Here is a 27,718-nt window from a genome sequence, read left to right as displayed (position 1 = left end):
TGATCTTGAGGCAGATTTTTGCTACCAAAGCAAATTTTTAGAAAAATGCCAATTTTGCATATAATTTCAACAGGACCGAATTAACATTTCTATTTTATAAATTAAATTTATTAAAAAAAAGTATTAACATTATATTTTAAAATCCCGAACCCGACCCATTTTTAAAAACAGGTTAGGCTTCTAGACCCAAAACCGACCCGATTCGGGTCCAGGTCAACCCGACCCGACACGAATGACCCGAAGTTGACCTAAAATTGCTAATTTTCGGGTCAAAATCAGATCAATCTCGAATTTTCAGGTCAAATATGAGTTTTGGTGTTCGAACAAACTTATTGTATTTAGCTTCAAGTACGGAAGAATTGTGTAAAATATCCTGATAAATTATATCAACATGGATTGAAATCAATAACTTTATCTTAGAATTAATGCTTTATATACAAAACATATAGCTTATTATTTTAAAAATAAATCAATTAATTCAAAATTCATCATAATATAATTTACGTAATATACATTTATGTTAGATTAAATTGTCTTGGCAGTTTAATAACAATTCTAATTTAAATATATTCTTAATTTTTGAGGAAACAGCTCACTTCTTTAAAAGTGAAATCAGTTAATTTTGCATTAGGGTTCAACATTTGAGACAGGATTTCTAAAACTTTATTTGGGACTATTTTTTTTGTGATTCTTAAAGCAATTTTCTTGTATAAAAATTATAAATTTTATACTAAAAAACTGCTTTAATAAATAAAAAAAAAGTTACCAAACAAAATCTAAGAAAATTTTTTAGTAAAAAAAGCTTTTTGAATTATATTGACATAACATGCAAATTTCATTTTTGTTGCTTTCCAAGACAATTTTTTAGCAAAAAAGCTTTTTGAATTATGTTGACATATAGAGATAAAACAAAAATTTCCAACACAGTTCTATATTGACATAATATGCAATTTTCTCAAACAAAAATTTACACTGACGTACAAAGAAAAAATTAAATAAATCAGACTGAATTTTCATTTTTGTAGCCACTCTAAATTGTTTATGCACAAAAAGGCCCATAAATTGGTTAATTAACAATACACTTGTAAACAGAAAGCCATGCAAATTTCACTTTTATTTCCTCGAGTGAAAATGGATGGCTTGAACTACAAAACAAACAAAGAATTATAAACAAACAAACAATAATCTATAAAAAAGCCACAAGAGGACATATGGGGATGCATTTATCTATCTGCCAGCCGTTCGATCTATTTTGGATGAATGGGATTCAATCCAAGTGGATGGGAATGCTGATAAACAGAAACTGGGCCTCTATAACTGTATGCACAAACAGCAGAAAAACGGAAAATCAGGTCTTTGTGCTCTTATTTCTGAGAAACTCTTAACAACTCTTTTGCCATAGAAGAGAAAGATCGAGCAGTATCCTGCATCTCAGATGACCGAGTTCCAGTGTCCTGCCAGAAAACGATGTGCATCAAAATTACAAAGAGACAGAGAGAAGAGTTGTTTGTGCTTCCTGTAACTCTAACAAGTGAAACTAAGGCTTCATTTGAGGAGGCTTTTCTACTGCTTCTTAAAATATCTTTTTAGACAAATTTTTTAATTTTTATACTAGAAAGCTGCTTTAAGAAGAAGTAAAAAATCCGTCCCAGATAAAGCCTAAAATTTTGTTTGGGATAGGTTTCTTACTGCTTTTTAAAATAATTTTCTAGCATAAAAATTTCAAGTTCAACTACAAAAAAACTGTCTCAAATGAACCATAAGTATTCATTTTAGTTATAACTGTTTTAAAATATTTCAAAAAATTAATTTTGAATTACATAAGAAATATATTTAATAAATATCTATTTTATGTGTGCACTTCTCTAGGATTTCATGAAACAGAACTTCTATATGAGAATGTGATGTTCTTATTTCATATATGAGAATGTTCTGGTTGATATTGGTACTTTTTAGCTAAGAAAATTTTGATATTTTGAAAAAGTTTTCCTTACAAAACTATGCTGTACGATTATAAGTTAAGTGAACTGAGAACTCGTTGGACTTATTGGGATACCTGCAACTTCCTCGAGTTGTCTTTCAGCCTGTCCTTCGCAATTGCCGGAACGCTTAGTTCCTGCATCAGAAAAGAATAATTATATCAAGATAGAAAAACTGCGACAGAAAAAAGAGGGCTTTCTCAATAGAGCAAACTACAACTTCAAAAAAATTATAACGAAAGATGTAGCTTAAATCACTATCAAAATATTTATGTCCAAGTTAGATATTATTTGAATTGTGAAGCCAATCTTTTTCATAATAAAATCTTCATAAAAGATGATTCAATCTTCTCTTTAACTATTATATTTTTGTGCGCTATGCGAATGTTTTGAAGATCTTGTAATAATATAAAGATGTGGAAGAAATCATTTATTAACTATGAGGGATCTTGTGAAATCTCTTGTTAGCTTCAAGAGATCTTATAATAAATTCTATCCCTAAACTCATTCCTTATTTTTATATGAGATATAATCTCTATTTCATCTCTTTTGAAGATTAGCAAAATTATTTGATCTCTTTATTGTCATGAACATACGTGAATTTTATCAAACCATGTAAACTTATGTGTCTTGTATTTGTGATATCTACTATGTTTGGTCTTTCATTTATTTTTTACTCTTAGATTATATTACTACCATAACATATGCAAGAATAATAGTACTAATAAAATTGATTATGAGAAATATATATATATATATATTTATTACCTTATCAACACAATCATAATAAAATGACTATTTAAGTGAAACCATCGCATAAAACATAGTAGGATGGTTGATAGAATTTTAATGCTGCTATTTGCTTCTTAAATTTTGAAAGATGGATAAACAGAAGATCCAAAAAATTAAACAGGCACATCTGTAGCTTACAGTGCCTGTTGAATATCCGTATTTCTTCTTGATCTGATCAACTGTACCAGGCGACTTCTCATCTTCGTTTTTCTCTTTTGTGGCATTCAACTTTTCCTCAGACTTGGGCTTCAATATCCCTGCACAAACAAAAAACATCTCCACATAACATGTGACATGTTTGATTAAACACCTAATGAGGTCATGAGAATCCCTACAGTACTTCTATGTTGCATGTAGAAGAGTGTATTTGAGAGGCACAGCCGCTATTTACTGAAGCTAAAAAACAATAATAACAGGAAAAGTGGCTCAGAGGACAATAAGATGATGCTAACCCCTGATTTCCTGAAGTTTCTTGCCTAGGCTCTGTTTATTTAGAGCAGGAAAATTCAGCCCTTTGGGTTTGTCTTTAGTGTCATCAAGATCAATATCATCTGCAAAATAAAGATGATTGGTCATGAAGTGAATCCCATTTCTTAATAGAAGTAGTAGACAAGAGGCTCAGAGGACATTACTTATATCCAATTCATCAATTTCTTCATTTTTGGCTGAGGTATTCGTGATTTCATCAGTAGATTCGAAATTGGCTGTTGAAAATATGTTTGATAGGTCTTCAATAGAATTTGAGCAAGAAACTTCAGGAACAGTTTCTTCATTATGCTTTGACTTGCTACCTTTTACAACCATGCTGAATATACCCTGAAATAACGATTCCTCTTTAGACATGGTATAATATGTTTATCAGTGTGGTTACAACAAGTTAAACATAGTACCTTATTTTTCTTCTCTTTGTGGGCATTAAGATTAGGAAAACTTTCTTGCTGCATGATAACACCCCTCTTGTAAACCTTACTGATAGACTCCAGGCTCCTGTCAAGAGTTAGAAATTGAGCAGATGCCAGTGAAAGCACATCCACAAATCACAGGATGAAATATTTCAATCGTTCATATGATTTTACATACAGTAAGCAGCTATGTTGCACCGATGCACCTATTTATGAAGGCGTGTTGTATTTGATACACTGATACATGGTTACACCTCCGATACGGCATCGATACATGTCGCATATGGCTTTGCCATATCCAATTAAAAAAAAAATTAATTTCAAAAGGATACGCGTGTCTGTTGAAAAACAAAAAAAATCCGAAAAAGATGCGTCGTATTTACTTCTGCAGTTGCGAGCGAGGTTCTCTCATTTCCAAGATGGATTTGAGTCTCTTGATGATATAAGAATATTAGAAATTGCTAATCTTTTATTTGATGAGCCTGAATTAGAAGCTATGATCTTTATTGAAGATGATATAGAAGTTCAAAGACAAACCACTGAAGAAGCTAATTATATCATTCTTTCTATTGAATAATTGAAACTTAACGTTCTAGACAATTTATGTTTATGCTTTTGTTGTTGTACTAGACATTTAATGCTTACTTTTATTTTGATATTATGAGCTACAAAGCTACAAATGATGTTGCTTTCATTTTTTTTGTAATTTCAAATAGTATATTTTGATTGTTTTCTTAAATTTTTATGTATAATTTATAAATTATAATGACATGTCCGCGTATACCTGTATCATGTTTTTTAAGAATTGATGTGTCTTGTGTCCGTATCTGTGTCGGCGTATCCGTATCGGTGCAACATAGGTAAGCAGTAAGGTGCATGCAGCTACATTTCACACCATAAGAAAAAAAGGGTTGTACGCAAGTATCTAACATTTCTCATGAAAAGTAAAACAAGGAGTGCAGAAAGAAAATGAAATTTTAAAATTCACATCAAAGTTGTTGTGATGCAACATTAAATTCGGATGATGTCACAATGAGATATGAGGATTAAGGGGTTGCATCAATTTTGAAATAAGAACTTTTCGGTACACGGAGAGCTTAGTTCATGTTTTAAGCCTAATAAATTACCTGTTGACAGCCTTCTGCATCAAAATTGAGAAGAAGATCATCTCTTGATCTCCATTAGCCTGAGTAATTATTTCCATAAGTTAGCACCTGAGCATTTGGAACAAAAAGTAATGAAAAATTAATTTGTTTTACCATGAGAAGTTCTCCTTCAGATGAGCAGCAAATTGCACCATTTGAATTTGGGTATGATTTCATAGCTGAATTTATAAAGCCTCTCACTGTCATCTCCTTTAGAAGGGTTAGATCTGGAAGGGATCTGATTATCATGACCTAAATGTGTTAGCTAATGTTTACGGAGGTAGGATACAAAGAATTTAATGTAAAACAGCAAAGGACGCAGAATAAATGCAACAATTACAAATAATGACAAGAATAGATGCTGGTGAATTGGGAAGACAGGCTATTAATAGCTCAACGAATCAGAACCAGATCATTTTAGTGATAGCTGGAGAAACAAATACTCACAGATTGAATATCAAATCTACAATATTTCCATCAGTGTCAATTATTTTCAGCATAATCAAATCAGAAAGAACAAAAAAAAAAGTTTTAAAGGTGTCTTCAAACGTTTTAGGGAGTCATGGCACTGTCAAAGAAACAAACCAATTTCAGGAATTCAAGAGCATCCTATAAAGTTGGGCAATCGGAGCCGTAGTGCTTGGAAGACACCATCAAAGGATGAAACTCATATAGAACCGCAAGTTTCTGGTGGAAAGAAAAGTCATATCGGTTCACATGTTTCTACAAATTCGGTGCATTGACAGTGATGATCCTTGCCGAAATGTATGGCACTTCTTACAGGCAGCCCCATAAGAGTGGAAAATCAGACGTCCTAGCATAATGCAAGTGTCCACCATAATTACACACTATAGATCACTTTGCCTTTCAATGTTTTCCAGAAATTGGGTACTAAGATGCTTGGTCATTTTCTCAAGAAAAACATGGCAGGCCTATCATATAAACCATGATTAGCAGTTTGTACAAGTTTACATTGTAACAGATGAAAAGCCGAGGGGGGTATTGACTCTCTTGCAACCTAAAGTTTCTAAAACAATTTATAGAGAATTTTTTCTTCCTTCTCAAACATAGAAAGGTATCCCCAAGTAAATGTTTATCCGATTGCGGTCTGCGCATGATTAACAACATATTTTTGATTCAGTTTACTAGATCCTTCTAGGCAATCTCTCCATATATATATAGGCTTTCTCTAAATCAATAAATATCATAGGAAGTATTAATAACATTTTATTGTTTATAACAATTTTGTTTACCAAAGGACCAAGGAGCTTCGTTCCTATAACTTGGGATAAAATGAAGAGTTTTTAAAAATATAGATTGACATGAAATTTACCTGCACCTTATAACTCGAAGACCTACAAGTAATTTACTATTCTTAAAACTTCATGATATGTACATATTCTCCCTTACTATCCTACCACCGTTGTAGTTCTTTGAAACAAGAAAAAACATAATATTATTTGAATAAAATTTAGAATTTCTTAATACAGATGCTTGAAGCCGGAAACAAGTCTCATGCATTTAGATAATTGTGCTTAGAGAAATGTTTAATAATTTATTGCCATCAGATCAGCCGTAGGTGATCATCCAACAAAGTTGTGCAATGGAAAGGAACAAATGGGTTTAAGCTTATGCTTGTTCCTTGTGAGGATTTTTGGTTGCTAATCAAGTAATCATGAACAAAAGGAAGAGCTTAGCAATATGAGCAGCTTATTCACTTCATCAGAGACAAGCTCTTTGCAACTTCATGTGGTAGCAACAACCATCTGCAGCCTTCAGTGCTGAAGCACTGTCATTTTATTTAGGATGGTGCTCATTCTTGCAAGGCAATAAACCATTCCAGTATAAGCCCAGACACGATAAATAGTGAGGAAGAATCATAAAAAATTGGTGAAAGGGTATAATTAAAAACTACAGCATAAAGTACGAAGTAAAAAAATTGGGCACAAACACTGGAAAGAAAATGGAACACACACCTTATCTCCAATTTTCCACTGGCAAAGAGAATAGCAAGGCCAATCTCAGAAGAATGGCTAGAAATAACTGAAGTGAAACAGCAAGGGCCACTTAACTTTTTCTTGCAATGCAACTTCTTGATGCCCTGACTCAAAAGCATCAGAGGTACTGGTTAATTTCCACAGTATCCCAGCTATTTAAAAATTGTACACGATACAAAAAGAACATCATCTTCACCTGGACTGCGTGATTCAGGGAATATAGACGCACAGCTTTTTCAGAGCAAAGCAAGATTAATGACTGGTTTATCGTTTTGTCCTTATCAACCTTTCCTTGGTTCAGCTCCTGCAAGTGAGCTGTGCATACTCCATCTGGTGAAATATCTGTTCAGCACAAAACATTACTGTTGGTTCAACCATCTTTGTGGAAGCTCTCTCTCTTTCTCTTCTATCTCTTAGAAGCATAACCATCTTTGTTGGTTGATTATTCAATCAAATCAGCCCGCAAAAGTTTAGTTTCTCATGGGCCAATCGCAATGCTTCAATGTGTTGAACCGTATCAATTTTCAAGGTGAATTTCAGATGTCTTCTTTGTCGAATTTCTTCATTTTTTAGATTTATTTTATTACGTTGAATTGCATTTTTTTTTTTGGGATAATCGGGATAATCTTAAGCTTAAATTCCGATGTTTTAATAGGATCGATTTTAATTTTGGAAAGTATAAGATTTTATTTCAAAATCTTCGACCATATTTTGATAACCTAATTTCAGTAAATAGAGATTAATGGCTTATGTTCAGACCATTGGCTACTAATCATTAATTGAATAAAATTAGTATTGAGGCATAGTTTTAGTATTCTCTCATCGGTTTTATTTTTGACCGCTTTTTTATTGCTTCTTAAAGTAACTTTCTAGTAAAAAAAATTAATTTTTGTACTAAAAAATAGCTTTAAGAAGCAATAAGATAGCAGTCTCAAATGAAGCCTTAGTCCAAATTGTTTATGTGGATATCAACAAGTTGTGTAAGTGAATTTCTCTCTTTTTTTCTTCCCATTTCTAACTCCCTTTTTCAATGCGCGCGCACACACGACTTTTCTAGAGAAGAAGCGTTCATTTTCTCTTATTTCGTTCAGAAGAAAAAATATGGAGTAATTAAACAGGAATCAAGAAAGTGCTCACCTAATATCTGCATTAGTAAACATCTAGATGGTTTTTTGGTGTGTATTCCATTGCTGCTCAAATCATTTCCCGTATCCGCTTCAACAGCTATGACTGAGGAGTCTTCTGTGGCTATCAACAAAACATTCTTGATATAACCATTATGGTTGCAGTTCTCAAACTGCAAAGAAATGGTGCCAGTATATATCTGAGTCGGGAATTGCTTTTGGTATAAAATAGACGCCCCTTTTATGTCAAAAACATATACCTGTATGGTACAATAGATAAACTTAGTATGGTAGGCTCAATTCTTAGAAAATTATATTAAGTTTCTGAAAGAAAATGATCCAGTAAATAATACTCATTAAAATATCATTGAAAATGATGAGGACATCGTCAGAGATTGCGACACATGTACCATCAGGAGATGCCGGAGATCGACGGCGACGATCATGATCTTTATTTTCATCAGTTTATGTAGTAGTTTACTTGTTTTTTTATGTTTTTCCGTTTTTACCCTTATGGGTATTTGGTCGTTATTGTAGCCCGAGGGGCATTTTAGTCTTTTGCTTTCTTGTCATTTTGAGGCCTATTTAGATGGCCCTTTTCTTATGTAATAGCTTAGTTTTTGATGAATGAAAATTATTTGCCACTTATGATCTCTTTGTGAGTTCACCCTCATCGACCTCTTAGTGAGTTCGCAGGAGAAGCTAGATCTCTTTGTGAGTTCTAGATCTTCTTGTTCTACCATTTTTTCTCCTTTATTTCTTGTGATCGATTCGTCGTCGTGGAGATCCGGTTGAAGCATTTGTGAAAAGTGGAATCCACGCTTGAATCCCAAGATTATCCCCTACTGATTGCCCTCTCTTGCTCACTGCCGCCGCCCCTCCCTGGTTTGCCCAGGCCGCCGGCCTACAGCCCAATCCGCCGGCCAGCAGCCACCGGCCAGCCCAACCCGCCAGCCAGCCCACCAGCCCTCTTCCCCCCCTTCCTGCCGCCGCCTCTTGCCCCTCCTTTGAATTTCAAAATTGAGATTCAAATGGTTAGGAGTCATTAATTGTTTCCTAAATTGCTTCCCTAAATCGTGCCCTCAATTTAATTGGATTTTAAATTTCGAATTTGAAATTCGAATTTAATCTAATTGAATGTCTTTAATTTAGGAAACTCCTCTTTAAAAAACTGAAATTTAATTTCAGATTTTTGTTAAAACTGAAATTAAGATTGTGGTCCCCACTCAATTGAAACTCAAGCCTCTCTCTCTCTCCATATGGCCGGCCACCTCACCCTTATTACTCCCCTCTCTAATTGCCACCTCATCACCATTTAAACACCTCTTAATTACCTCCCTAATACCTCCCCTATCCAACGTAATTACAGTTTTTATTTCAGATTTCTAATCTGAAATTTGAAATCAAGTATTCCCTTTCACCTCCATCTCCCCAAGTCCCGCCCAAGGTCCAAACAGCCTCTGTCCCGACGCTCTGCTTGCTGTCTCCTTACGCCAGCAGGAATATCTTGCTGTCTAGCACACTGGACGACCACAATTTGATGTCCCGAGTTTCCAGTAGCCTAGAAGAGCCATCCAACGTCTCTTGCACCTTAAAGGTTGCTGTCCAAGATCTGTCCAAGACCAAACTGCTGTTGTTCAGGGAAATTCGGCATCTCTTCCGGCTGTCCAGCCAGTCGGGAGAGCTTCGGATGTTGTCCTAAAGTTTTCGATTGCTGTCTACCACATCAAGAAGGGTTTTGGTTGCCGTCTACTTCATCTCAAGCACCCAAACAGCCACACCTTTGGCGAGGATGCATGGCGGACCCCGAACTTGAATGGAACTTCGGATTCATATATGACGAGCGAGATGATCATTAACGGCCACCCACCCGCTCCTCCAAATCCGGCTTCTTCCCCGGCGACGAGTCCTCGCGAGATCACTTGTCTACTAGTGGCATCGCTAAGTCTACTTACGATTCTCCTCCGCTAGCCACCACTTTCAAAACGAGTGACAGACCTCAAGGTGAATGATCTAAATTTTAAACGTGTGGCTTTAGTAGTAGCTATTTGCATTATCTAGTTTGTTTTGGCTATCTTTTGCAAGACTCTTGTAATTCTTAAATCTAATCACTGCCGTTAACTTAATCTACCACGAATTTTCTTGAATCCAACTTGAGTAAGCTAGATTTTATCGTTAACATTGCAAAGTTAAACTCTCATTAATCTCTAACGTGCAATTCATGTTTCACCGCATGTTGTTTCACATCAGAAAACTTCCTGTTATTTAAGTCAAAAACCAGCTTATCAGCTCAGGTAAAGCTCACTATACTTAAAACTCCTTTCAAGGAATTGACAATAAAAATGAATTCCTGGTAAAGTTGGAACGTCTGGTCGCCGGAGTTACAATGGGCTTGGCTCGCCGGAGGAGGTTGGGAGTCGAATTTGGGACACCAACTAGGGAGATTTAATCACCAAAGAAAGGAGGAAACATAGACGAGCTTAGCAGCCCGTTGGAAAAGAAGAGTGTTGGTGATGAAGAATAGACTTTATTTAAGAGCAGGTTTTTCAAAAAAAAAAATAATGAATTTTGTTTAAAGCAGCTAGCAAATTTCTCAAAAAATAGTTGGCAACTGCAGGATTGCATTAATTGTTTTAAATATAATTAAGTTTTAAGTTTTAGGGCTGCTTTTAGAGAAATTATATATTTTAAAATAATCTAACTTATTGTATTTTTTCTAATATCAACCTAATCGAGCGGACCTAGCGAGCCGATAACCAAGGAGCCGAGTCTCATCAAGCTCGAACTTGAGCTCTTTTAATATTTGAGCTCGAAGCTCAACTCGCAAGCTCATTACCGAGTCGAGTTCAAGCCGGCTCGGCACACTTACACCCCTAAGTGGAAATAATATCTATCCGGGTTGTCCACTTCTATCACGGCTCATGATTGCCTGGAAAAGGAGGGGGAGGGGGATAAATGAGGCGTAACATCACGTTCGAATACAATTTACAATAATTACAACTAAACTTCAACATGAATTTATGGCCATAATTTTTTACATTTTTTTTTCAAGAAATATGTTATTTTTCGGCAATTGTATGCCAAAAAGCTGAAGTTACTGATGCATCATTTTGATTGTTACAAGTTGGCTAAAAGGGTATTGGTGCATTATTCTCCTGCCAGAGCAAGTTTGAGTAAAAGTAATTATATAAGCCTTAGTAGAGGTTATTTTCATGATTCAAGCCGGCGACTTCCTATTCACAATAGAGAAACCTAGCCATTGCTCTTGGGCCTATCCAAAAAAACTGCTGAAGAGAACCTTTTCAATTCCAAATATCATAATGCTGAGCTCTGGGTAGTCTGGTAGTTAAATTGCTTGCAAACATGTCTAAGGTTTGAAGCTTGGCACGGTTAAAACCGCATAACTTTGAGTTTACTCTCTAGAAATTTCCAAGACAGTATTGCATTTTATGCATTAAAATGGACAAAATACAGAAATGAGTACAAAAACATACATTGCATTTTATGCATTAAAATGGACAAATACGGAAATGAGTACAAAAACATACATATCCTTTGTCAGTTCCAACTGCAACATGCTTGGATTCAGTATTGACGCCAAGCGATAATATAGTTCCTTTAAGCTTAATAGTCTGAATGATGTAGTTGGCCCCTAGCTTTGCTGCCACATCATTGAAAAAAGTTCATTATAAACAAAAACATAACAAATGGAAAGGTCAACACACTGGAAAGCAGAAAGATAGTGTTCCTGATAAAGTTGGCTGCACCTTTCATTTATGAACTATTCATGGTAATAAGAAAATGCCATAATAGAAACTGCAAAATTATTCAGGATATTAGAGATTAAGGAGCTGACGAGCTGTTTAGTTGGAAGTATTTAGAATTCAGAGATATTTTAAATGCATTATAAAGTAAAAATAATGCATATAAAATTCAATAAATCAAAATTTTTTATGTTTCATTAGAACTAATAAAACAAATCTAAAAATAAAAATAATTATTATTATTATTTTCTTGTGACAAAGGGGCATGAAATATGTGAACTAGGGCATGAGAAAGATGGGTCTCATGATAGGATTTCAACGTGGACAAAAAGGTAGATGCCGGGTCGCGGGGTCATGAATAGCGATTGGGTGAGCAATGACCTGTTGAAGTAGGTGCAAGGTATAGAGGCACCGATGGTGTCAGGAGCAGAGCCTGAGGCATTGTCAGGTGTAGAGGCGGAGATTACAACTATTCACAGTATTTCTCAAAGCGTAGTTCGCACATGGTGTATTTTGAAAGCACAAGTGATTTTGGAATACACCGAAAATAAGAAATATGTACTTTTCAAATCCCTCAAAATAACACTTCAGATTTTCTTCAAACCCAACCAAATACCCTAAAATTAAAACCCAACACTCCCAATCAAAATGCCCCTATAGGAGGCCAAGAGCCAAAATTAGAATGTGAAATTGCTGTTATTTGGCATTACTAAATACCAAAATACAATGGAAAACTAAGCAATACTAAAAACCATAGCATATGACAGGAAATAAAGTGATGTCTCCTGAAAAATATGAGTCATGAACATTTTGAAACGAAAATTAAACGCCAAAAAGAATCTTTGATAAATATGCCTACCCATTACAAATAGCAATGAAAGGCCCAATCAAATTTTAGATGGAATGCAACTACAATCACAAAATTTCTCGATGCAGAAGTCAAGTGCAAGTCACAAGATGCCTACTATAATTATTACCATCGAAAGTTTAAAGGAAGCTTATTAATTAAATATATAAGGACCAAAATATGTGGATGTAGGATATTTTGTTTGATCTGGATAATTAAATGGTTCCCATCCTTATTAATGGATATACTTTTTAGTTTTTGAAGCCCATAAAGATGCTGAAAAAGAAAAGGCAATTTTGAGAAGAACATGCACCACCAAGATATACTGTATCTAATAGTTGGCAATAAGTAAATGGTTCATAAATAATTGATAAACAAAAAGATGTTTATGTTGGTTGAGGATATTAATCTGGTTTCATCTCGCAGATCTGTATCAATTGTTGCTCGCCGTATCCTTCTCTCCGAAAAGTTATGTTGAATCTCACTAAAAGAGAATTTGGCAATTTGTGAATAACAGCGTATGCTCACAATGTTGGGACTAAAATAATCATCCTTCAGATAACAATATTCAAGTTGATCATAAGGAGTAAAGTAAATTGCCAATTAGCTCATTAATTTCTTTTCCAAATGGTTAATTTTAGACTAATAACCCAAATATCAGTTGAGAAGATTCACTAGGAACGCAAACCTGTGCTTATAGCAAACAAATGCTGTAAATTGACAATATTATAATGCACTCATACAAAAATTCATTCCTTTCAATATATTAATATTGAAGTAATACAAAGCATCAAGGTAATCCATTTACAATCTTTTAATTAAAATTTATAAAAGAGAAAAATATCTTTCTGCATCTGCACTTTTTAAAGAGTACCTTGAAGAAACGAAAACATATTGTCTGAGGAAAGTTGCTCTTTTTTGAAAGAAATGATGCGAACCTGAAATATTGGAAAGCGTAAGAAACAAAAGAATGACAACCGTCAATAAATTGTTTACAAGATTCAATGCTCACCAAACCACTCTGATCTCCACAAATAAGAATTTGGGACAAGAAATCAAAATGGAGTGCCGTCACAGAAGAATTACTTGAAGCATTCCCTTCCTCACTTTGCTTATAAAATTTAAAACACATAAAAAAGTGAAGTAAGAAGTAAATAACTTAATAATTAAATGACTTGCTGAGAATTGAAACACAGCTCTAGTCAAACCAACAAGGTCAAAAAACTATAAATGCATTCACATATAACATACCTGGGGTTTAATTGTTAGCATAAGAAGAAGAACCGGGAATGAAGCATCCCAAAAATTTATGGCTCCATCCATATGTCCAGTAATGTATAACCTTCTAGTCTTTGCAAACCCTTCAAAGCGGGTACTTACATGTACCAAATTTTCCCTCTTATCAGCTGAGAGGAAGTGCGAAAACTTGTTGGCCAAGAAAAGATTATCCTGAAAAGCAAGAAGCTCAGGAACAGGAAGTTTAACTTGATAAAGAGAAGAAATGTGTTGACTTCATATTAAGCACCTCTTCAGTAGGACCTGAAGATGACAAGAAACCTCCATAAAGTTTTGAAGCAGTGATCCTCGACTCATAATAAGGAAGCTTCACAATTGTATGGTTTGGAAGTGATGGAGTTGATTTAGATTGGCATTTCAGAAGAGAATTCTCAATTTCTGAGTCACTATAAAGACATAGGTGGCCCGATTTCAATAAAAGAACAAGGGAATCTTTCTTTTGTTTGTTGCCATCATTGTAACTTGAAATAATTTCCATCCCTAGACATGGTTCAGTTAGAGGAAGCGACAATTTGATAGTTCGGGATTCAGAGTTATCATTAAGAATTATAACCTATACAATGAAACCAAATCCTCAGTTGAAATAACAACCAAGAAACATATTAAATAAAATATCACGACAATATTCCATATAAAGTTGGTACTTCCTGTTTAAAAAATATATATATAGCATACTCGAAAATTGGGGAACAATATATATATTACTGGAAAAGCTTTATCGGTCCCTAATATTAAATTGAAGCATGATTATGAAAACACAAAAAATTATTAGGCCATAGGATTTCTGGAGTCAGTACATGCATAGTCATGATACAGCCAAAAAGGCTTACAGTGGATTAAATTGATGCTAAAAAAGGTTTGAATGGATTGTTCATTTATTCCTTGAAAAAGACACATTTTGGAAGCCCAGCCAAGACAATGCAACACGGATTTCCAAAAATTTTAAATGATTTATTTATTAAAATAATATTAACCGAAAAGAAAAAGTTCAATCACATAAAAAGCTGGTATTGTAATTTTTATTTATCCAGCACTGCAATAATTCAGCAACCATGTTGATTAAATAGTAAGGTAAGAAAGAGAACAGTTCAAAGGCTACTGAATCACAAAAATTTAAAATACAGAACTAATTACCTGAAATGAGGAATTTCCTAACTCAGAGAAACCATTGATGTAAAGATGGCTGGCCTTGCCATCGGAAACAACCCACCTCAGAGAGGTAATAGGAATCTTGTCCATCTTGTAACCGAGATTAAGCTTCAAAAAAGGAATATTTGGAGCAGCATGAATCTCTTTTTTGTTCAACATTGTACCATGCTTCTCTGAAATCACTGGTATGGCCCAGAGAAAAAGATCTCCATTGCTATATCCTATAGCAACCTTGCTACCAAACGTACAAGTCCAACAAGCTGACATCACCGCTCGAGATTCATAGTTTGAAGAAAGTGCCACACTTCCACAAGTAAACAATGTCTTACTTTCTTGAATCCCCCATAAACTTAGAAGTCCATCTCTAAAAACTATAAGAACCCTGCTGCAAAGTATTTTACACTTGAATTGGTAAGGATAAATTCCTAAATGTATAAAAAAGATAAGAATTTCAAAAAGACATCAAGATAGAAGTATAAACAATATCTTACTTCCCTTTTAATTGTATGAATTCCGTCATTTTTAGTATGAGTATGTAACAATACTAATATGATGGAGGTGATGGTAATATAGTGCAAGGAAGAAGGGATAATAGTTCAAGTTGGAGCAAGATAGCAAACCATCCACCAAAGAGAGAATTTCCCCATGTGAGAACACAATCTAAACTTATTTGGTGCTTGAAGTAACGATAATGTATGATCTTTCGTAAAATCACCTTAGGCTACTTTTTCTACTATCATCGTATCTTTTCAAATAGCTTGTCACTTCCCTATCCTTATAGTATTTGCCGTTACAATTCTCATTCCATGTTTTGGAGAGAGAGAGAGAGAAAACGGTATAGCTCAAGCTCTTAAATATATAATATATATATATATATATGATATAGAGAGAGAGAAGAGAGAGAGAGAGATGCTGCTTCCATTTAACATAAGGCTACCAATCAATTGCAAATAAAATCAGCATCGAAAATTAAAACACATCCCTAAACGATTCATCCTGACGATGGCCATGCCAAAGCTAAATCCTAATCAAATGAATCACAGCTGTAGTTTTTGTGGCCTTCATACCAAGAAGTTATGCACCCATCTAAAATATCAATAAGAGGCTATCAATCAACAGTAACATGCCAGAAGTATACTACAGACAACCAAAACTTAATATCTCAATGAGGGGCACAACAACATATCATCCTAATCAAAGGGATTGTCACCATTTTTGCAGCTCTTCAAGCCTAACAATAAGTGTCAACACCCTAGCTTGAAGCCTTAACACACATCAATCACCCGCTTCTTTATAATGACCACACCAAAATCAAAGCTCTACCAAAGAGAACCTCCATGACGTCCACAACCAATGTAAAGCCACTGACATATCAAATCCAACCTGATGCAGTCAAGAGTTAGCATTTTATGTTTTCTTTATTTTCTACTTGTTATTCTAGCTTTATTTCTCCAATGACTTTTTAGTTTTTTCTGTTGACCCTTTGTTTTCCATGTTGGCCCCTCGGTTTCCCAACTATCTCTCAGTTTCCCTAATGTCCACTCATTTTTTCTGCTGTCTTCTCGTATACCTGCAACTGTTTGGTCTTTCCTAAGTGTTGCTGTCTTTCTCTATGTTGGTTGTTTATCCCTATGTTGTTGTCCTGTTGTTTTTTTGTTGTTGGCTGCTCGGTTTCCTCTTTATTGATTCCTATGCAGGAGGCTTTAAATGTGGGTTGTTTTGGTGATTTTTAGTAGTTGTTTTGGGGGCACGTTTATGTGATCTATTAAATTTTATTCCATCTTATTTCTCCTATAAATTGAGACCGATTTTCTTTGTGAAAGAGACTTTGAAAAAAATTTTGAATGTCATCATCCAAAACCTGCGAGTTTTTCTGGCTCATGAGCTAACTTCTTCTCTAAACGGTTTTCATTCCAATTATATCTTTCTTCTCTAAAACTATTGTAAGTTTTAAGTTGTAAAGTATCTTGTTCTATTATAAATTGTAAGTGATTTTAGTACTGCTTTATTGTTGTGTTTGTTTGTGTTATTTAAGGTTTATGTGAATGAAAAAAGAAGTGTATTTTTATTTGCAATCCTAGAGCAAAGTTTGTTTTTAGGTTGCATCAATTTTGGTATAAGAGCTTTAGGTTATCGTGTGAGTCTTCCCTTTTCTTTTAAAAAAAAAGGACAACCATCAACAAGCCGAAGTTCCAATTCAAGAAGTAATTGAGTCTGTTGTTTGTGAAAGTCAGCCATCTATTCAACTAATTTCATATAATAACTTTCTATCAATAGAATGGGTTCCGCCTCAAGCAATTTCTGCACATCCAATTCAAAATTAAATACTCAAAGTGTAAAGACAATAATATTTATGTACTGAGAAGTATAAAAACAATAAATTGCTACTTTGGTCAGAGTTTGAACAAGAAAAAGAGAAGATAATAAGAATAGAACATTCTACTGAAGGATGCTGAGAGGGAGTATTTTCATGCAAAAAAGATAAAGATTCTGAAAAAATTTCGAAAGATTGTTTTGCACAAAGTTGTTGCAAATGAAGATGAACCAACTGATGATCTTGTTGAAGATGTTGTAAACATTCGTACTATCCAGACAAGACAAGGCGTGCACTGAGGTTTCTTGGTTAAATGGAGGGGGCATCCTTTGTCTGATTGTTCTTGGGTTGAAGCTAAAGAGTTGCATATTCTTTGTCCTGATATCTACCAGTGCGTTACTGAAGCTTTCTCATTAGGAGATGAGATTCTTCCACCATAGGAGAATTGATGCAGTCAAGAGTTATCATTTTATGTTTTCTTTATTTTCTACTTGTGTTGCTAGCTTTCTTTCGCCAGTGGCTTTTTAGTTTTTTCCATTGACTTTTGTTTTCCCTGTTGGCCCCTCGGTTTCCCAGCTATCTCTCAATTTTCATGTTGTCCACTCATTTTCTCTTTTGTCTTCTAGTATACATTCTATTGTTTAGTCTTCCCTAAGTGCTGCTAGCTTTCCCTATGCTGGCCATTTTTCCCCATGCTGCTGTCATGTTTGTTTTCCTACTGTTGGCTGCTAGTTTTTCCTGTTGTGACTACTCATTTTTCCTATTGTGGCTACTCGATTTCCTCTTTGCTAATTCCTATGCAGGAGGCTTTAAATGTGGGTTGTTTTGGTGGTTTTAGTGGATATTTTGGGTTATGTGATCTATTAAATGTTATTCCCTCTTATTTCTCTTATAAATTGGGGCAGATTTTCTCGGTGAGAGAGAGACTGAAGAATTTTTTGAATGTGATCATTCAAAACCTGCAGGTTTTTCTAGCTTGCGAGCTAACTTCTTCTCTCTATCCTTCTTATATTTTGTCTCGGACTTCTATCTATTCTTCACTCTACGGTTTTCATTCCACCAGTATCTTTCTTCTTTAAAACTATTATAAATTTTAAGTTGTGTCGTGTCTTGTTCTATTATAAGTTATAAGTGACGTTAGTACTGCTTTATTATTGTGTTTTGTGTTATTTAAGGTTTATGTGAATGAAAAAAGAAGTGTGTTTTTATTTGCATTCCTAGAGCAAAGTTTGTTTTTAGGTTGCATCACAACCCCTACAAAATAATAAAAGGCATAAAAGATAAAATTCTCGTAATAATCAATCACTTCATTTTTAGAGCTTTCATTCATCTACCCTCTACACTAGTTTACGAAGAGTAGCAAATCATAATTTAAATAATGCTCACAAAAAGATGGTGTCGCATTCAGTGTGTCCATATAATAACACTCAAAAATCTCAAACAAATGAGAATGTAAAAAGCTCCTTCAAATCATGTGGTCATGGCTAAAATGTACTTGTGAACACCGGTAAGTGGAAGACCGATCAAGAACTAAAGCTAACCAATATCTAAGTCTATGAGTTGTGAGCTACACAATACACTCGATAAATATAATTTTTCTAGCCAAGGTTGGCCTTAAAATTTTTCCATGAAGATAGGTTTCCTTAAGCTACAAGGTCCCCTTGGATGAAAAAAATCATAGCTAATGAAAAAGATCCCCTAGTTAGATTTGATCAATCACCTCTTTTGAATAATTAAATTAGGATCCATAGCATTATGGGATGATAGAACCATGGGATCGTGATCACATTTACCATCATTACCCTATCATCAGTTTTAAAAACATGCAAGAATCTTTCTATCCCTAACTATTTCGACATGTAACCAGATGAAAATCCATAACAATGAACCAATGTATAACTAACAAATTTCCTTGGTAAAAATCCTCCACATTTGAAGGGTCCTATGCCTATGGGAAGCCTTAAGACTAGAAATATAAATCATTAATGAGGTCAAAATCTCTGAAAAAGTGTTTTATCTACACCATCCAATCTGCCTTATAAAAATTCATTCGAAATAAAAATAGTTTTTAATAAAATAAATCTAGGCGGGGATCATTCAATGCATACAATTACTTTGTGCATTTCTCATAAAAATGATGAAGTTTAGTTATAATGATAAATTCATGGCTTTTGTAAACTTTTGTAAATTAAAATGCATTGATGCAAATAAAGGTGTTGATAATTAGAATGCAAGATGAAAGAGTGCTTGCAAGCTTTTCAACCTTGGTTTCATGGTCCTCGCCAAAAGATTGACTTTTATTTTTGTTTTCTTGACTTGGCTTCAAATATTGGCATATTCAGATTACCCGATTCAATGAAAAATTGATCCATTGTATCCCTACTAATTTGGGGTTGACACTATGATTATTGTTCTCAATTAACTTCTATAACTATCATTAGTTCTTAAATTATGCAAGCCTTTGATTAAGATTTGTTTGACATGAAGGTGATTGAGAGAAAAAGCAATCCCAAAATTGAGAAGACATGGAAAATATTCTAAATGTGAGGCTTTCCTCGAGATATGAAAAACATGTAATTACATGTCAATACTTTACATGCATTCATAGAAATTTAAGCTGACTAGATCATTTAACTCATTTATTTTACAATAAGATTTTCATATGGATGTCAACGAGGGTGTGTCCATCACTTATCCATGCAACCATGTTTGTGTGTCCATCAATTATCCATGCAACCATGCTTGAGTATGTCCGCTTGTGTGTGTGCTACACTGTAATAGCCCGTATTTTGACTCCAGGAAAAAATTATTTGTCTGGGTCAAAATACGGGCTATTACACACATTGCGTATTGACCAACAATTTGTTATTTTTCATGAATGACTGAAAGTGGAAGAAGTTTTAAGGTTGAGAGAAAAGGATATCTGACCTCCTCGTCTCAGCCATAGGCTGTGGCAAGATATGTGCAATTGGAATTTGATCACCACTTTCAATAACATTACCTGAAAAATGATAAACTAAAAGTTGTAAGTTGAAATGATGGGATAAGAACTAAAGAATTATATTTACTTGCTCTTATAAATCGACAGGAAGTAAGATTATTTTTTTGTTTACTACAAGCATAGGCATTAAATAGAAATAAATGCTTTCTTAATTTAGCAGGATATCCAGAGACATTCATAGTGCTAATAAAATCATAAAGTAACCACATTATGCACTACGTATCCAGTTAAATTTAAACAGCATTGATTGTCATTTAATGTCTATTCCTATAGTAAACATGAGAACCATATATATACTTCCTTTCCAAATAAAAGAGCAATGAAATTTAGTTCTGCAGATAGCAGTAACTTATAAAATAGTTCATGAAGTGCAGGAATTCTGTGGGAATGAAGGTTTACCATAAGACTCCATAAAAGGAATTCTGTATTGCATGCGAAGTAATTTTCGCTCTCTCTGGTCAAGCTTCAAGATTGAAATATCCCCAATAGAAGTCCCAACATACCTATGTGAGTTATGGTTAATAAAGATAAATTGATAGCATCCAAGGCAGCATAGACAAAAATGATAAGCATAGGATTACTTACATGTACAAAGACCGTTGTATAATAGAAAATGATGTTATTTCTTCATTGAACATATAAATATGACATAGTTGTTGAACATCAACATCCCACACCTAAACAAAGCATATTTTTGCAATGTCATGTAGTCAAATATATAAAGAAACATGAACACCAAGGACAAGATCTACTGCGTATGACACGAAAACAGCTTAAATTCCCAAATCAGATATTTAGAAAAAAATAATAATAAACTTACTTTTTCAAAAACAAAGAATAAATTGCAAGGAGAAGTTTACAGAAATGTAAGAGTAAAAAGGACCAGACAGAAGGAAGTATAATATGCACTAGCAAAGTATGAGAAAGTCATCAATCAAACATGAAAGCAATACAAGTAAAACATGCTATAGCAAGTAAGACTGTAAAAATGAACTGTTAGTAATTAAAAAAGTGCTGCTAGAAATCGTGTCAGATACATCTTGATGATTGTTGAATTAATTAATTATGTAATAGACCAAAACTCAAAAAGAAAATGCTGTTTGCATTCCAAAATAGTGAAAGTAAAGCAAAGAATGATCGAAAATTGTGATAACACCAAAGAAAACTTACCTCGATGTTATTATTAGTATTCACGTTTAAGAGAATGCCTTGATTTTCAAGAAACTGCATTGACCAAAAAAAGGTTCTAAATGAGATTAAAGGAAAAAAAAATCTTAACTTCAGTTGTACAAGTGAAATAATATATCCCATAAAAATATAAGAAAATTTCAGACAATGGCGCCAGGATACTACTTATCATACTGCCATGTGAAATAACAAATGCATTCTGCATTGAGTCCTTCCAATTCATATTTAACATATACCAGTGTGATTGGCAACAACATGGACCGCTTACTTGCAAAATAGAATGGTTAAATGAAGAACTTCATATAATAAGTTATATATCTAGTAAAACAAACCACCAAAAGATGTCATCTAAGACTTTACATAAGTAGTATAAAAGACCATATAGAGATATCCAATAAAATCAGCATTTCACATGTAATTAACCTTAATAGTTTTCAGCATTAAAGATTTACATGACGCTCTGGCAGTTCATTACAGTGCAACCCATTAAACCACTCTTTTCAAGCAAAATCAGATCTGACTATATCTCTGCTGTTAGATCAGTAGTTACTACAGACAAATTCAGAGTACGCCTTGAACTGAACTTAACAACGTCATTGCTTGGAACTTCAAGTTTCTCATATTCATACAAGTATTGGTATAAAGGAGAAAAGAAATACATACGTCAAATCAAAACCAAGAAAAAAATATGAACATAAAACGTATCTTCTCTCTCAAAAAATGCAGAAGAACCTAATTTTCTTTAGAAGGAACAGTCACATTTCTTGTAAGTTGATGGTATACTATGTGCCAGGAAAAATATAGAATAAGTTGTGGCCTATCAAACTAAATGTAGAAAATGGGCTAATATTAACCAGTATGATTGATATGTATGATTTACTACCAACACCAGAATCCTGGATCGGCCATTGATCATAACCCTAGACATTTTAGCTAGGCAAAAGAGCGGGGAAAAAATGCACGATGAAGAGCGTCAAGCCGAGTTAAATACCTGCAAGAATTTGCTGGGAACGGCCTCATCCGACTGGAGCAGTGCTTGGGTATTCTCTCTTCCAAACAATTTAATACGGCCATCGCTGCAATTAATAACATGAAAGTTAGAAGATGATCTCGAATTCGACCTAAGCTCTAGAGCAGAAATAAGCAGCAGCGAAGTTAAACGATCACTTGGTAGCAATGGCAAGAATTTGCTGGGTGGAGTCGTAAGCCATGGAGGAGGATCCCGACGGGATGCCATAGTGGAACGCGATGTGAGGATTCAAGTCCTCTGCTCTGAGACCGTTGATGTTATTGCCTGCGTGCTGAAACCCAGAATATCAAGAAGTATTAATAGCAAGATAAAAGCACACGATTAGCAGCTGTACGAAACCCGATCTCCCCGACACTCTCAAAGCCCTTCGATCATTTTTTTTTCTTAGATTTAATTGTACGTAAAAAAATTATATTTAACTGTAGGTAAATATTAATTCAATCTTCAATCATTTTTAATTTCTTAGGATAAATTTTTAATCATATAAGAATAAATATAATAATACATATATATATATGAACACACACCAGCATCTAGCACAACATTATCCTCCCTAGATAGAACAGGGGCATTCAAATCTGGCTTCCTGCCAGGGGATAAAACAGTACCAGCACCCATAAGATTACCAACTTGAACACACTCATACTTTTTCAGTCATTCACCTCCACATTCTATATGAATAATTATTAGGTTAACTTGTACGATGTCACCCAGCCCTTATCATTTCTCATAGATAATTTCCAAATATATATTGAATAGTGATGATTAGCATCCATTAGCAGGGGCGGAACCAGCTTCAATTTTGAGGGGGGCAAGTACAATACATAAGTTATTTAAAAAAATTAAGCAAGAAAAATAAAGAAAAAAAAGTGTAATTAAATTGTCATGAAAAACACGAAATAAAATATTAGAACTAAATTTGAAGAAATATATAGACATTTTATGACAAGTTAGGACAAAAGAGTATTTTAGGGGGGGCAAAAGTCATTTTTTAGGAGGGGCAAAAAAAATTTCTCTAACAATTGACTAGAAATATATAAATTTTTTTTTTCTTTCCTATAAAAAAAAAATTTTTTTTTGAGGGGGGGCAATTGCCCCCCCTAAGCCTTAAGTGGTTCCGCCACTGTCCATTAGCCACCAATATTTGTCACATACCTTCTAGTTAATCGAATTTCCCCACCTATAAGGTGGACGACATAGCGATGCCATTCTGACATTGCCCAACCTTTAATATTCCTAGTCAATTGTCGCCCAACACATACTAAAAGTGGCATCTAACATTCGTTAGTCAAACACAAGCCTTGTCAGTCAAATTGTATGCTACCTTATAAGGAGAACAACTAAAATCACCCAATAATTTTTAACTTGCAATATTCCTAGTCAATTATTATATGATGCGCCTAACAATGACACCCGACAATTGTCAATCATCGATGTTAAAACATATTGTTAATATTTTTTCTAGCTATTAGAATGACATATTTTATAAAATTAGACTGATACTTGTTGCGTCTTGGAATATTCGTGGCGGTAGAGAAAGGTAAAGTTTAGCATCCTAGTTTTATCCAAAGATCCATCACATAAACCAATAAAAGAGTATGGTGCAATACTTATAAGAGACACCAAGATTTTTATGTGAAAACCCTTGAAAAGGTAAAAAATTACGAGGCCCGGCAAAATTTGAATGAATCTACTAGTATCGATGGTTGATTACAAATAATACCCCTCCTTAGAGAACGGAGCTGGCCAAATGTAGCAAATACACTTGTATATAGTGCATTACATATCATCAGTTCTAAAGAGAATGTTGACATATATATTTTGTCAGTAGGGCTGTAGTCGGCGAACGATGATATTCGAAAAAAATAAAACAGTCGGGCGACGATGGTCGGAAGGACCGTAGTTTGAGGAAAATGGTGGTAGGAAGGATCTTAGTTGGGGCGACGATGGTCAGAAGGACTGTAATCGAGGAGACAGTGGTCAGAATGAACGTAATCGGCAGGCGACGATGGTCAGAAGGATTGTAGTCGGCAGACGATTAAGGTCGGAAGGGCTGTAGTCGGCGGGGTCATAATTGGGCAATGCTAACTTATTCCTTACCTTAATGTCAGGGAGAAGACATTATTTTGGGAGATTTGCAAACTTCATAAGATTGGCCCCCTTGATGTAGATTAAATAATAGAAAATGTTCCATCAATGTCTGACGATGGCTGGAAATGAAGTAATAATTAGTCTTTGGGCAGATGTCTTTAAATATTTTGTTGTTGAGAAAATATCTAACAACAACCAGAATAACCGAAAGTCCGACGACGGTTAGTGATTGGAGTCTGACGACGGTCGGTGGTCGGCAAGAGATATAGTTGATGGTGCATGTTTGAAAGGACAGAGAGATTCTTTATTTTTCTTCTCTTCTTCCACCTCCCTTTGTAAAGAATAATGGGTTTATTTATAATTTTTTTGGAGTGACATGACTAGTGAAAAGAGAGAAGTTTGAGGGCATATTGGGAGTGTTTTAATGGACGGTCGATATTAACTCCCTCGATCATGAATCATTTATCAAGCATTTAAGTGTCTTAAATATGCTAGAATACTGTGATCGACGATCTTGGGCTCGTTGGATTTGTCTCGTCAAGCAGCTCAATTCGACTATAAGCATGTTCTATTTGGATATCATTTGATCATTCAATTAATGTTCTAAAGCTTCCAAATGGGCTTCGGGCCATTGATTTGGACCTATTGGGTTTGGATTGGACAAAATTTGGTATCGTTGGGTTCGTCCCTTCGAGATATTCAGTTTGATTATAAGTTTACTGAAATCGGAGTTTGGATGGTCATGTATTTAATTTTGAAAATTTCTGATTCATATTTGCATTAAGATTCGTGCCCGATCAAGCTAATTTTTTGATGGCGTAACAATACATATTGAAAATTTATTTTCAATGGGCTAGGCCCCTAGTTTTTTCCCCAATTTTTCATGTAAAATATCTCATGTCTTCTATGAGCTACTCTCAAATTAAATGTCCATATATGAGTGACAATTTAGTTCAAAAATGATTTTCTACAGTTGTTTTACATTCAACTAAACAAATATGATTAATTTAAATATATTATTGTTGCGTCCTGGAATATTCGCGGCGGTAGAGAAATATATAGTTTTCCCCAATTTTTCATGTAAAAGATCTCATGTTTTCTATGAGCTACTCTCAAATTAAATGTCCATATGTAAGTCAAAGTTAGTTCAAATGATGAATTTCAACCTTTGTTTTACATTCAACTAAACAAATATGACTAATTTAAATATATTATATTTTAAAATCTATAAGCATTCCATAGATTAGCAATCAAACAGCCCCTTAGTTAAATCCTGAGGAACTTTCACAACAATAAACAATTCAGCATTTCTTAAAATGCAAAAATTACTATTTAGACGAGATCAAAGGGACCCAATCCATGGAATTCAGAATCACTTGAGCCTGCCATTTGTAAGAGTAAAATCATAACCGGACAACCAGTCCAGTCCATGTTTGATCTTATTCAAGTCAGGACAGATCATAGATGACATGTGGATAGGCGCAGGTCAAGACTCATTCAGCCAATAACATCCTTATTTTATATGCTTGCAGCACATGAATTACTAAATGCAATTCTTGGGATCCAACAAACCGAAAATTACTTGTCATTCCCCTTACTACGAAAATCACTGTGCGGAAGCCGAATCCTATCTGGATACCTAAGCCCGCGGCTCAGTATCACTGACGTGGCTCATTGTGATTGATATCCGGATATTAAGTTGGATTCGGCGTCAGCACAGAATAATCTCTTAAAGTAATGAAGCTATTTAGTACTATGATGTATATATACATAAATTATAAAGTATTTAGTACCTTATTATAAAAATGGTAAGGCTTCTAAATTTAAAAGATTTTTTTATATTACATGTTTATATAGATATAGTCTATAGATATTGCGCTTTAACTTGCTTTAATTAGTTTGTATTACTGTTTTGTACTATTGTAAGAATCATTATGACCCATTACTTGATTTTGACTTATCCGTGCATCATAACAAATCTGACCTAATTGACAGCTGCTCCCTTCTACTTGCCAACAACGTGTGAGAAGCAGGAAGGACTTCGTTATTGGAATCGATTTATCAGTAGATGATGACAAATTAGTCAAATTAGATAGACTCGATCATTAACTGCTAAATAAATAATAATAATTAATTCAATACAGCTTAATTCATTTACAAATAAAGCAGATCATAAAGTTAATATGATGAACAAATTTCGATTTATTTATTTTAATAAGCTGGCCGATAGAGTATTTCCTATTTAAAACTGTTGTTTTAATCTCAAAGATTAGGAACAATATCGATAATCAAATTCAACAACGGAAGACTAATTCAGAGTCGCTTTTATCTAGTAAATAACGATCCTCAACAATCAGCGTTTCAAATTTCACGAAAGGTAAAACACGAAGGAAATGACAACAACAAAAAACCCCAATGTTTCCGGAATCCCCTCGCCGGCGATTTGTTCTCCCCGGAAATCTCAAAAATCACTCATCCGACTAAAAATCGCTCACCAAAATCCAATTGGAGGAATAGGTACCTTTTTGGAGGCCTTCTCGACAAGCTTTCTCACGAACATCGCCGGCGGAGATCGGTGGCCACTCGGTTAGAGAAATCGGAGAAGATGGTGATAACCTTCGATCTGATCTGATCGAGTCAGGATTTCGAAATTGAAGAAGAAAGAGGCGCTGCTTTGCTATGGAGAACCGCTTCGTGGGGGAAACAGAGGCGAATGATTAGAGGACTGTGGACTTCGGGGTTTTTATAATGCCGGAGGAGAAACGGAAGGACACGTGTGCTTGAGCGAATGGATAGTGGGCCCGAGTTTTGGGTAAAGAAAATGGGCCTACTTATTAGGAGTGGGTCCACGGAGGCTTCCGTTTGACACGTAAGCTTGCGTTTAAAGCGATCCACCGACCTCTATGATATCCTTAAAGGAGTTAAGGACGGTTCTTGCGATATGGGCATTAATACGCACGTTGAGTTATATATTTCTGACCGTACCAAGAGAGTGTCATTATGGGAAGAGATTATTCTGTGCGGATGTTAAATATAGTTTAACGTTTGGAGATCAATCAAAATGCCTCATAGTAGCGGTACTGAACTCCATACCGAGCT

The 27,718-nt window shown here is 34.6% G+C and overlaps 1 protein-coding gene across 2 annotated transcripts; it reads right to left on the bottom strand.

The window, feature by feature from the left end:
- Window positions 1-991: 991 nt before the first annotated feature.
- LOC110095132 lies at window positions 992-27,322 on the bottom strand. Of its 2 annotated transcripts, none has more exons than XM_020820545.2 (24): window positions 27,141-27,322; window positions 22,666-22,799; window positions 22,490-22,574; window positions 21,481-21,534; window positions 20,896-20,987; window positions 20,710-20,813; window positions 20,238-20,310; window positions 14,981-15,380; window positions 14,076-14,399; window positions 13,802-13,999; window positions 13,563-13,661; window positions 13,425-13,488; window positions 11,488-11,600; window positions 7,953-8,199; window positions 7,012-7,157; window positions 6,795-6,919; window positions 4,933-5,056; window positions 4,801-4,859; window positions 3,662-3,758; window positions 3,404-3,587; window positions 3,224-3,322; window positions 2,910-3,028; window positions 2,057-2,116; window positions 992-1,454 (listed from the first exon to the last, which is right to left on the bottom strand). In XM_020820545.2, the coding sequence occupies exons 1-24, from the start codon at window positions 27,177-27,179 to the stop codon at window positions 1,365-1,367; spliced, it is 3,129 nt and encodes a 1,042-aa protein (XP_020676204.1). In that variant the 5' UTR covers window positions 27,180-27,322; the 3' UTR covers window positions 992-1,364. The 2 variants fall into 2 exon arrangements, with proteins under 2 accessions (XP_020676204.1, XP_020676205.1); XM_020820546.2 differs by having other exon boundaries at window positions 14,981-15,377.
- Between the last annotated feature and the right edge of the window lie 396 nt (window positions 27,323-27,718).

This window comes from Dendrobium catenatum, unplaced genomic scaffold (assembly GCF_001605985.2).
Source record: "Dendrobium catenatum unplaced genomic scaffold, ASM160598v2 fragScaff_scaffold_621, whole genome shotgun sequence".
NCBI classification, from domain to species: domain Eukaryota; kingdom Viridiplantae; phylum Streptophyta; class Magnoliopsida; order Asparagales; family Orchidaceae; genus Dendrobium; species Dendrobium catenatum.
This window is presented reverse-complemented; position numbering and strand designations above follow the sequence as displayed.

Excerpts from the sequence above, each read along its gene's own strand:
- LOC110095132 (XM_020820545.2), bottom strand. The coding sequence starts at position 27,179 with ATGTTCGTGAGAAAGCTTGTCGAGAAGGCCTCCAAAAAG. Across the intron at positions 21,535-22,489 it reads TTCCCAGCAAATTCTTGCAG|TTTCTTGAAAATCAAGGCAT; the intron begins GTATTTAACTCG and ends TGGTCAATGCAG. Across the intron at positions 3,029-3,223 it reads GAAACTTCAGGAAATCAGGG|GGATATTGAAGCCCAAGTCT; the intron begins GTTAGCATCATC and ends TTGTTTGTGCAG.